This window comes from Callithrix jacchus, chromosome 1 (genome assembly GCF_049354715.1).
Source record: "Callithrix jacchus isolate 240 chromosome 1, calJac240_pri, whole genome shotgun sequence".
Lineage (NCBI taxonomy): Eukaryota > Metazoa > Chordata > Mammalia > Primates > Cebidae > Callithrix > Callithrix jacchus.
In genome coordinates, this window is record NC_133502.1 from 75,208,530 (window position 1) to 75,220,660 (window position 12,131).

The window sequence follows — 12,131 nt, forward strand, 5'->3', positions numbered from 1 at the left end:
GTGATGATTCTTTCATAAATCAAATGAAAAACCAGAGACAAGAAGACATCTGGGGAAAATGAGCAGGTGAAAAAGAAGGATTCAAATGAACAGAGACAGAGATAGCTCAGATAAGTGAGGAGAACAGCCACAACCAATGACAATGAGCATTCTCATTGAAATTCAGCACAGTATCACATTTCCTAAGATAAGAAAGTACTTCTATGAAAAAGGGAAAAGCAGAGTACAAGAAAGGCTATTAAAAACAGAAGATGCTGGAGAAATCAAGGATAGATATAATCAATCCATCATGTAATAGAAGCCTCAGAAAGAGAAAAGATGTAGGGGTTGGAATGCTGTAATTTTTAAAAATAGAAGAAAATGTCCCAGGTCATGGGAAAAATTGGGTTTTTAATCCCTTCTCTCTCCCTCTAGCCCCCCAAAAGCAATTCTGAATATATCCTTGTGAATCTTCATGACTCCAAGTTTAAAGAGAAAACTCTGAACTGTTCTAAAGAGAAAAAGAAAAACACAAATTTCTTACAAAGGAAAGATAATCATACTGCCTTTGGATTTTACATTAACAAGCCTGGATTATTAAACTTAAAAATGAAATAACCTCTGAAGAAGAAAGATTTTGAACTTGGATTGCATTCAGGACTCTATCAAGTCAGAGAGAAATTTTAATGCCATCTAAAATAATTTATTAGTATTGTTCATACTAGCACATGAAATGGTTGAAAGGAGACAAATTGAAATATCAAAAGTGGCAACTAAGAGTCAAAGGAAAAAAAAACAACTCCAGAAAAAAGTTGGATCCAAATGTTACCAGCAGAAAATTATTGTTCAATTTACAAAGTTTGATAAAGAATATTATCCTTCTCTCTCAGTGTTTCCAGTCCTACCATCTACTCAAATAGTTACAGAATCCCATTAATGTTCTTTATTGATAGAGTATGTATGTATGTATGCATGCATGCATGCATGCATGCATGTATGTATTTGAGACAGGGTCTTGCTCTGCTGCCCAGGCTGGAGTGTAGTGGTGTGATCATAGCTCACATTCCTGGGCTCAAAGATCTTCCTGTCCCAGCCTCCTGAGTAGCTAGTATCACAGGTGGGTGCTGTCACACCTAGCTTATTTCTGTACTTTTTGTACATATGATGTCTTGTTATGTTGCCCAGGCTGGTCTTGAACTCCTGACCTCAACCAATCCTCCTGCCTCAGCCTTGTAAATGCTGGAATTATAGGCATGAGCCACTGTACCTGGCCTATTGGTAGGGTTTAGAAACAGCCTGTAGAAAAGCGCAGAACACTTATGTTTTAGAACAAACTGTAAATAATATAGGTGGAAATCTTAAATACTAGTGCATACTTTATTTTTCTTATAACAAAAATCAGGGTAGTGGAGGAAGGAATGTAATTGTGTTAATTTTGTAGATAGACGGAAGATATGTTATTCAAATGATAAGTGCCTTATTTAAAATTACAACAGTGGACATCAGAAGATGATGACTGAATTCTCATTCTTTTAAATAGTTGTTATTTCTGAAAAGAGAGACTGGAGGGGTCCTAAACGGAGGGGCCTGGCTATGCATTAAAAAGCATTTTATAATCTTTTTATCTTTTTTTAACCAAATACATGCATGGTGTCCCTTTTTAAAGTGTACTTTTGTAAAGAGTTATTAAAATGTAATCAATCAGGCTTTCTCCTGCTCTCTGTGAGCTTTACTCAGCTCACTCTTTGGTTTCGTCTGGGCAGTTTTAATTTGAGCTTCTGAACTAACAGATGGCCTCTTTTCTCTGTTTCCTCCCTTCCTTGAAGACGAACCTGCCGAGTGTATCCTAGACCCCAGTGACTTCTGCTTCCTTCCAGATTTGCTCCATCAGTTATCCATCACCTGAACTATACAAAATCTTTCCTGCCACTCTAACCCTGCATTACCTTATACCACTCATTGTTTCTCCTTTCCTTAATCTCCGCTTTTATTTAAAGAGAAGTCTACATTTCCTGGCTCTCTAGCCATCTCTTCCATTTCCATCACTCCCAGCTCCATATTGCAACATAACTTCTACTCCCTTCACAGCCCTCCAATATGTCACTTAACTAAAATTTTGTCAGTCTTGATTTAACTCCTGCTTTGTGAAATCAAAGATTTGCTTTATTTCTATCGTACTTGATCTCTCAACACTACTATTCTTTTAACTGGGATCTGAAAATGTATCCTATTGGATTTTTGAGTTTTCAAAGATTTTTTAAATTTGAAATTCATTTTCATGATAATTTTAAGTGAATAAGATAGAATAATCTAGATAATGGCCATGTAACAACACAGTGTTAACATCTGTGTAACCACCACCCACATCAAGATATGTGACATTTCCAACACCCAGCAGGCCACCGTTGGGTTCAAAGATGTTGTTGCACGTATCATTCTTTGTATTACTTCCCCTTCCCCTTCTCCTTCCCCTTCCCCAGCAAAGGCTCACTCTGTTGCAGAGGCTGGAGTGCAGTGGCACAATCTCTGGGTTCAAGCAATTCTCGTGCCTCAGTCACCCAAATAACCAGGATTATAGGCACACAACCACCACACCTGGGTAATTTTTTGTATTTTTATTAGAGACAGGTTTTGCCATGTTGTCCAGGCTGGTCCCGAACTCCTAGTCTCAAGTGATCCACTTCACCTTCCCAAAGTGTTGGGATTACAGGCATGAACCACTGTGCCCAGCCTGTATTGTTTTTTTCTTAATGTATTAATATGTTTATTAAGCATTTAGGGTACTGTTATTCATGCTATGAATATTTCAGGGATTGTTCATCTTCCGTGAGTATATGGGATGTTTCAAATATTTGCCTAGAAGGAATAAAGCTGAAGCCTCTTACCTTTAACATGTCATTTCTCATACAAGGATATGTGACCTGATGCTCTGTATCTGTGAATAATTCTCAGAATCAGTGGACAATGGTTTATATGCAGTGGATTACTGGCCCTCCCGATGTCTATTTATAAGTAAAAACTTCATTGAGACATAATTCCCCCTATTAAATTGTACACTTCAGCAAGTACCTTCACAGGGTTTTAAAGTACAGCCATTACCACTGTTTTAGAATATTTCATTGCCCCCAAAGAAACCTTGTACCTATTATCAGTTACTTCTCGTTTTCCCCCCAGTGCCTACCCCATCCCACCCCTAAGCAACCACAAATGCCCTTTCTGTATATTTGCAATTCTGAATGTTTCATATAATGGAACCATACAGTATGTGTGGCCTTTTGTTACCGGCTCCTTTTACTACCATATGTTTTCAGGATTCATTCATGTTATAGTATATACCAGTTCCTTTTTATTGATGAATAATATTTCATCGAATGGATAGATCACATTTTACTTATCCATTCATTAATTGCAAACATTTGTGCTGTTTTTACTTTTTGGCTATTATGCATAATATTGCTATGAATATCTTTGTATGTCTTTTGTGTGGCTAAGTGTTTTTATTTCTCATGGGCATATACAAAGGAGGGGAATTGCTGGGTCATATGATAGATTGGGCATGTGGTGTTCTTCTTCCATTCTACATGCTCTCTCCCTGGAGAATTTTTTTTTTCTTGAGATGGAGTCTCACTCTGTCGCCCAGGCTGGAGTGCAGGGGTGTGATCTCGACTCACTGCAACCTCTGCCTCCCAGGTTCAAGAAATTCTCCTGCCTCCACCTCCAGAGTAACTGGGACTACAGGTCCCCGCCACCACGCCCTGCTAATTTTTGTATTTTTAGTAGAGAGGGGTTTCACCTTGTTGGCCAGGCTGGTCTCAAACTCCTGACCTCATGATCTGCCTGCTCCCTGGAGAATTTTTGTTTATTATAGTGCTGTTTGTATATGAATGGTATCCAGGTATTTATCACTAGATGAGACCTCTCTGCTGAACTTTCACACTAAACCTCAATCACCTGCCAGATATCTCCTCCTATTTGTCCTGTAAACCTGAACCAATCACAGCTCCTTTCTCCTTCTGTTTACCACTATTTCTCTAAAGCTGCTTTTCTCTTTCACCTTTTGTCTTGATTCATGGTGAGTGTCACCACTCACTTGCTCCCCGAAATGTACTCCTGGATGCCAGTTTACACAAGCTGTCTACCATGACATGAGCATTAGCTCTATTTCCTTCATTTATTTCTTCCCACAAGGTTCTTTCCTCTGACTGACATGCCTTCATCACTTCACCATCTGGCAAGTTCCAGCCCTCTGTGAAATGTTTCCTGAAGATTCCAGGCAGAGCTAGATATCCCACTAGCTTCTTCTCCTGCAAATTTGCTTCCATGCCACCTCCTTAGTGAAATTGCTCCTGACAGCTCAGGTTCCATTAGGTTCCTTCAGACCTCTCTTTTGCAGCATCTACAAAGTTGGGTGTAACGTATACTTTCCTATGCTTGTCCTCCCTCTAATGCCGTGAGTGCTATTGGGTAAGCATTGAGTGTGCACAGTATCTAGAAGACATTTTATAAATGCTTATGAAATAAATGAATGGTTCTAAGATGGGAGAAAATTATTTGTTTTGTTTGTTTGTTTGTTTTTTGAGATGGAGTCTTGCTCTGTCACCAAGGCTGGAGTGCAGTGGTGTGATCTCAGCTCACTGTCACCTCCGCCTCCTAGGTCCAAGTGATTCTCTGCAGTTTGGGTTTTTGTTAGCGAGTTGAAGATCAGTATGGAGTTATTGCCCCAGACCTATCTCATAAATACACATGGAATTTTATACCTCCTCAACTGTCTGACTCCTTGTTCATCTTTCACATTCTTGTTTCCACGCCACCTCCTTAGTGAAATTGTTCATGATATCTCAGGTCCCATTACATTCCTTTAGACCTCTCTTTTGCAGCACTTACTGGGATATAATTTATTAAATATTTGTGAAGTTGTCTTCTGGATTGATGTCTACTTTACTTGGTTCTGAGTTCCATGAGAATAGAGATCCTTCCTTAAGTCTCCTCCGCCCAGTTGTTTCCTAGTCCCTCATCCAGAGCCTGGTTTAGTGGAAGCTCAGTGGAAATTTCTCTGGGTAGTTGAATAATTGTAGCCATAAGTACTTTACTTTATCTTTAGCGTTTGCTTCCTATGTGTTGGCTGCCAGTTTAGTAATGGAGACAGCTTAACGTAGCTATGTTGAGTAAACAATACCACATATTCAGCAAACTCATAGAGTGTGTGTGCTGTGAACCAACAGCTCTTTCAGATACATTGGGATGTAGAACTTGTTAAGACATGTTATCTTCTAGCTAGATGCTTATGCTCTAGTCTGGAGCTAAATAACCATAATACAAGGCAAAACAGAGTTAGGAAACTCTCTCCTAAGCAAAAAGAGAGTTTCATTCTGAGGATGTAGAAAGAAACAAGAGTAGATTCCATTGGCCATTTTCTATGGTTTAAATGTGTCCCCTAAAAGTGCATGTGTTAGAAATATCCCCAAATGTGTATGTTCATGGTATGTTCAAGGGGGGCCTTTGGGGAGGTAATTAGGAATAGATAAGGCCGTGAGGGGGCTGGTCAATGCCTGTCATGGCATCAGTGGCTTTATAAGACAAGGAGAGAGATCTTAGCTGACATGCTTGCTCTCTCTCATGATGCCATGCTCTCCTCCATGTTATGATACAGCAAAAGGCTCTCACCAGATCCAGCTTCTTCATATTGGACTTCCCTAGGCCCTAAGCCCAGGGAAGATGCAAAGTGAGCCCGAGAGGCAGCATTCCAGAACTGTAAGAAATCGATATCTTCTAAAATTATTCCACCCCTGGCATTCTGACAGAACAACAGAAAACAAACTAAGACCCCATTGAGTTTTTTTTTAATGTAGAACAATTTTTTCACAATGCTTCAGCCTCGAATTAATCATAATTATCTCATAAGCATTTGATAGACTTCATCAAACTCCTAAGCAGGCTCCCCTGCTGTCTTTTGTTGTTAATGAACTTCCTAACAGTCTTTTATATTCTCTGTTAGCACTGATGTTTCCTTAGTTTCTTGGAGGGTTTGGGAATTCCAGAGTGCACCCAAGAACAGCTGTGTATTGAAGTGAGCAGATATGTAGGCAGACATACAAGGCAAAATGAGAAGGTGGGATGCCTCAGTCCGGGGCTTTGACCTGATGTTCTGTCTACCAGGAGAACATATTCACCGCACAAACACACCTCCTTCCACTGGTAGTTATGTTTAATACTTTCACTGGACTCTAAAACTGATTTTGTTATTATTTTTCCAGTTACCCTAAAACTAGAAGAAGGAAAAGTCAGCACAATATCTGCTTACAGAAAAGAATGAATTCCATGCTTCACACTGCCATGTTACTTATCAACTTCAGTTTTAAAAATGTATCCAAATTTGTATAATTCCCTATTTTATATGGTGTTATATGTCCTTCCTTACTAAAGAAGGTACAGAATGAAAAATTTTTGATAGGTTATGAATTAAGAAGGCACATCTACACATCCCTTAGACCAGTGGTGAGGTTTGTGATAAAGAGTTGCTGCATTCTTCTCATTTCAATGACCCTTAATGAGTAGTTGATGCTACTATCCTGGTAATACCCTTATGTTTCTTAAAAATAAAGCTTATAAAATCATCTTAATTTTGATGAATAAAATGACTATCCAAACTTATTATTTAACTCTTCCTGCTTAATGGAGACAATCTATACCATCGTCTAAGTAATGGCCAAGGCACGGTGACAGCTGGGTCTACAAACAGCCTGTGGATGGGCATTGACATCCACAGTGCTTTGGTTGTATCCCAGCCTTCCCTCTTAGAGGCTGTGTAGCATCAGAGACATTCCTTTCCCAATCTCCTGTTTCCAGTTTCATCATTGCACAGCAGAGATAGTGGCACCAACTTCTGCAGAGTAGTGAGGATTTCGTGAGTTAATATAAATACTGAATAAATATTAAGAACACCCTTTCTCCTCAATCATCTCCCTCTCCCAGTATTTGTTCACACACACACACACACACACACACACACACACACGTATGACCAGTATATTGAGTACTCAGTTCTTCAGGAAAAACAGCAACGATATGCTGCTGCTGCTGATGATGGTGATATGTGTGCGCGTATGTGTGTCTGTTTTGGAGGGGTGGTTAATTTCTCTCCTTATTGCCTTTCCTTGGTGCTGCCTCTTGGGCTCACTTTGCATCTTCCCTGGGCTTAGGGCCTACTTGGGAGCAAATATGCTAATTGTCATGGGCCAATAAGGAGAAAGAGATGGGCTCCAGTGAGGCCCCCAGTAGCCTGTCCTTTTGAAAACTGCAGATTGACCAAATTCATTGGATTTAGAATTGTAGCCACTTTAAATGTTATCACCTTCCATTTTTAAGCTATCAAAAGAGGGTAGAGACATCCTTATTAATGCTTTCATATTTCAATTATTAATTCTCTCAAACATCTGGTTCCTTTGCTAGGTGTGTCCTGGCTGATCGTTGGAGCTCTCCAGCAACATGCCTGAGCAGAGCAACGATTACCGAGTGGCCGTGTTTGGGGCTGGTGGTGTTGGCAAGAGCTCCCTGGTGTTGAGGTTTGTGAAAGGCACGTTCCGGGAGAGCTACATCCCGACGGTGGAAGACACCTACCGGCAAGTGATCAGCTGTGACAAGAGCATATGCACGTTGCAGATCACCGACACCACGGGGAGCCACCAGTTCCCCGCCATGCAGCGGCTGTCCATCTCCAAAGGGCACGCCTTCATCCTGGTGTACTCTATCACTAGCCGACAGTCCTTGGAGGAGCTCAAGCCCATCTACGAACAAATCTGCGAGATCAAAGGGGACGTGGAGAGCATCCCCATCATGCTGGTGGGGAACAAGTGTGACGAGAGCCCCAGCCGTGAGGTGCAGAGCAGCGAGGCGGAGGCCTTGGCCCGCACGTGGAAGTGTGCCTTCATGGAGACCTCAGCCAAGCTCAATCACAACGTGAAGGAGCTTTTCCAGGAGCTGCTCAACCTGGAGAAGCGCAGGACCGTGAGTCTCCAGATCGACGGGAAAAAGAGCAAGCAGCAGAAACGGAAAGAGAAGCTCAAAGGCAAGTGCGTGATCATGTGAAGGCCCTTCCTGCGGGAGGAGCAGCTGTGTGTCCCCGGCACCTCACTCTCCCCAGTGACACCCACCGTCGTCAGGGTAGCATGTACAATGCCCACGTGTTAAACATTGCATTTAATCGATATGCGCCCTAGTATCCTTAAGAGGGCGTTCCACACCACCAACAATAAGCCACCCCCCTCTGGAGTCACAGAATCTGCCAGGCGGTTCAAGTGAACATGAACGTGCTCAGCATCCCCGGGACTGAGCGGTGCCAATAATTTCTGAAGGTGGTGATCAACACCTGAAGATGGGAGCACGTGTACCCACGAAGCAACATGTGCCGAGAGAACTAAATATCATCTACATGCATGTGAAAGCGTGTCAACCCAGAGCTACCTGCACCAACCCCAGACAGAAGCCAATCACATCTTTGGGGGAGGAGAGAGGCAGGAAGCAGTGAGAAGATCAGATGTTCCAAAGTGGACCACAGTTGGTCCATTTTACAGCCTTTTTAAAAAGGATTTAAAAATTCAGCTTCTCCCCCAAAGGGTGTTCATTCTTAATTCCCACCTGGCCTGTTAGAAGCCTTGCTACCCTGAGGGGATGTGTTCACCTCACGTAGACCTAGTTGGGAAGTATCATTTTAACCTATTAGAGTATTTAGCTTCATATACAGGGATAAGTTCACCAATAGTGTGCTTCTCTGTCAGAAGTTCTTTAGTTTTTCAGTGAGGATATCCTGACAGTATTAAAATATTGCAATAATGTTCCTGTGTGTTATATATCGAGGGTTTTAGAAATGTGATTTTCTTCTTTTGACCTGTGAGGACTATAACTTCTTTCAGTCCTCAGATTTTAAATACAAGCAAATAAAGTTGCTATTTTTGGACATTTTTTCCCTCCAAGGTGGTATTCTTCTCTTAAATAACTCGATCTCTACTCAGCTGGGTAGCAGCCAGCAAACGCCATCAGACAACCAGAAGCACATTCATTTTTGTAGCTGCCACAGACATGTATAGGCCACACTTTGCACCTTAATGAAATACTTTGAAACAGAAGCTACTCACTGTGTTTTTGATGATCTATCTATATTGGAAATATATTCCTGGAAAATGCACTTAAGTAATGGTAATTCTCTTGCATGTTCCGTTATACATGTCTTCTAAGAACTGTTCGATGCAGTATTCACTCTAGAAACAATTATCTTCTTCTCCTAATGATTTTGTGTGCATCTTTAATCTTTCAAGCCAAATTATAGCCATTGCAGGTTTCCTGTGCATTAGCTTGGGGATAGGATGGTGGCTGGAGACAGGCAGGCTGCTCTGTCCTGGGCAGAGCCCGCTCAGCTTAATTATTCTGCCATCGCAGAGCCTGGTTGGACTTGGCTTCCTGAAAACTCCCACTGATGGTGCCTGTTAGATCTCCTGTTTGTTTCAGTTGGCAGAACATGTACTGGCCCCAGCTGCGTATCATCCTCCTAGCAATCTTCCTGTCACCTGCCTGGTGGGCAGAAGAAGCTGTAGTCCCAAGTCGCACGTGGGCCTTCCTGGGGGTGAAGGGGGGTGCTCCCTGTCTGTTGGGTGGCAGTGCCAGCACAGTCAGGGCTTAAGTTGGGGATATTTGGCCATGTCACCTCCTGCAGCTGCTGTTTCTCCTGTCCCTCCTGTGCAGGGCTTGCAGCAGCAGCAATGTGGCCATCTCCATCCCCCAAAGCACACTTGCTCTCTCAACATGTCCTAGATTTCTTTAGTCTTTTCTGGTTCAGTTCCCTTGTACTGATCTCATCCTCTCTGGTCTCCCAATAACTCACCCTTGGGATGTGTTTAGTGTGTGGGAGGTGCCTTTGAGAACTGCTTGACTCCATGATCTCCTAGAACAAAACCACCCTGACTTTACAGGCAGAACACTCATGCTGAGCTGAGAAAGCAAAGAAGTGGCCTGGGAGCCAGGTGAGGGTGCAGAGCATTTGGGCCAGTCCTGAAGCCCTCTTCAAATTCTTCAAGCAGGCTTGTTCCGTTCTAGAAAGCTGTTGCAGCATTCGCAATGATATTTTTAGTTGGCGGATTTTCTGGAACATTTGTTTTTCAACTTGTCCTGACAACTTTTTCTGTGTCTATTCTGAGAGAGAGATGATTGAGTTTTAATTTGGGTATAGGTTAAATGGAAGAAGAAACAGAAGTTCATGGCCAAAATGGGGTGTATCGATTTTGAGTGGGTTCTTTGCTAACAGTAGAATGTGATCTTTGCCACTGACTGTAGTGTCAATAAGGCTTTTAATGTGAAATATTCTTGCAAACCATCCCATTTCTACTGATTGTAAGCCAGAATTTCTTTTATCCCTTTCAAATTGGTTTCTATATGTTTAAGTGTTTAGGGCTTCATCAACATGAGCTTGTGATTACTGAAAATCTGATCTCATTCAGGATATATTTGTTTTTTTTTTCTTCTTCATATTTTGCCTGTAAATTTTTGGCTAGGAAGGCTATTAAAGCCTCAATTATGGGTCTTCATTTTGAGATCATTTTCTATGAACTGAACTGAAGATATTGATGGTTACCCTGAAATCATCTTTTAGGAACTCCCCAATTGACTCAGGGTTTGAGGAGTTAGTATCATGGAATCAGTTTTTTTTTAAGCATTTGTATGTTTCCATTTACAAATATGTAGCTGTGGTTCTTGAAAACATGGCCTACATTGCAAATGGGCACAGCAGTTTTTGACCCAGCCAGAATAAGTTATATAAAATTAAATATTGCTTCGAAGATGGCATTCTGGGCATGGGCATGGGGCTCCATGACTTCCCTTCTGTCCCCATGAGTCCCTCCTCCATCCAGCGACAAGCCATGGGCATGCATACAATGCAGCAAGACCAACACAAGAGCAATATTGAATTGTTCATTCTATCTAAAATTACATGTATATATTTACCTTCCTGCATTTTTGTAGTATAAAGTCATAAATTGTACATATCTGGAAGCTAGTATATTTGTTTCACTGTTTGTAATATTTAAGAAATCCTCATTCTTTGTATAAATGTATTAAATATTTTAAAAATTGCTCTGTGATACTTAATTTTTTTCCCCTGATTTGTAATGCGTTGCTTCTACATAAGTTCTCTGGAAATATCTACAACTAATGGGACACATCTAAATCCTTGAAGACACATCCTGGAATTCAGTACCCCACAAGGACAGTATGTATACAAAGTATTTGCAGAGCATGACTTTTCTATGTGTGGGATATCAATGTGTAGATTTATATTTAAAGTGTATTTATTGTTACAAGTCTATTCTCTATTATATTTTATTTACTCTGCGGTTATAAAAATCACCCTTGCATACAAGTTTCTAGTTGCCAGTGATGTTCTGGAAATAATGGGACATATTACAATAAAGCTATAGTTATGACACCTTGGCTGGAAGGTGGTGCTGTTTCTTAATGGGTTAGCTGGTCTAGAATGGCCTTGACTTGGTGACCCCTCAGCTGCTGTTCTGTGCTTATGGCCACAACAGGAGGATATCAGGCTCTGTGCAGATCTAGCATAGGCAACAGTAGCTCTCCCTGGGGTATCCTGTGAAACTTTTCCCACTGCTCCCTGTCATTGAGTGGAAATGAAGCAGATGTTCCAGACAGGGTAAGGGGAGAGAGAAGGAGTGGGGCAGGGTCCTACTTGTCTCAAAATAGAAGTGAACACAAACTCTCTTCACTTTTTTTTAGTCCTGCCTCTCCCCACAACCCCAGGCTATGAAATTGTAAATCAAAACTAAAATCCTAAGCCCCCCAACTGACTGATGGATACTCCCCTTGGCCAAGGGCATTCCAAAGTTAACCTGAAGAACTAGTTAGGGCCGTGACAGGAAGTTGGTTCAGACCTGCCTCATTATACCCTCCTTCCCTTGGAATTCAGGCACAACTAAACAGCATTACCAATAAAACATCTAAATATTGATAGACCATTTAGGTCTGATAAGAGGCATTTTCTTCTACTGATTCTTTCTGCATAAGAGGAAACTTGGTTTCCATAATCCTTTATCTTAATCCAGACATTCCCTTCTACTGATTCCAGTCTTTAAATAATAATCTAACTC

At 41.3% G+C, this 12,131-nt stretch overlaps 1 protein-coding gene across 2 annotated transcripts in view; it reads left to right on the plus strand.

Annotated features, from left to right (window-relative positions):
* The window catches only part of DIRAS2 (DIRAS family GTPase 2), a 30,466-nt gene extending 19,014 nt beyond the window's left edge, over positions 1 to 11,452 (plus strand). For both annotated transcript variants that reach the window (XM_002742694.5, XM_008992504.5), the window contains exon 2: positions 7,429 to 11,452. In XM_002742694.5, coding sequence (XP_002742740.1) covers positions 7,465 to 8,064 — 600 coding nt within the window. In that variant the 5' untranslated portion in view covers positions 7,429 to 7,464 and the 3' untranslated portion in view covers positions 8,065 to 11,452. The remainder of the gene's footprint in view (positions 1 to 7,428) is intronic.
* Positions 11,453 to 12,131: the final 679 nt, after the last annotated feature.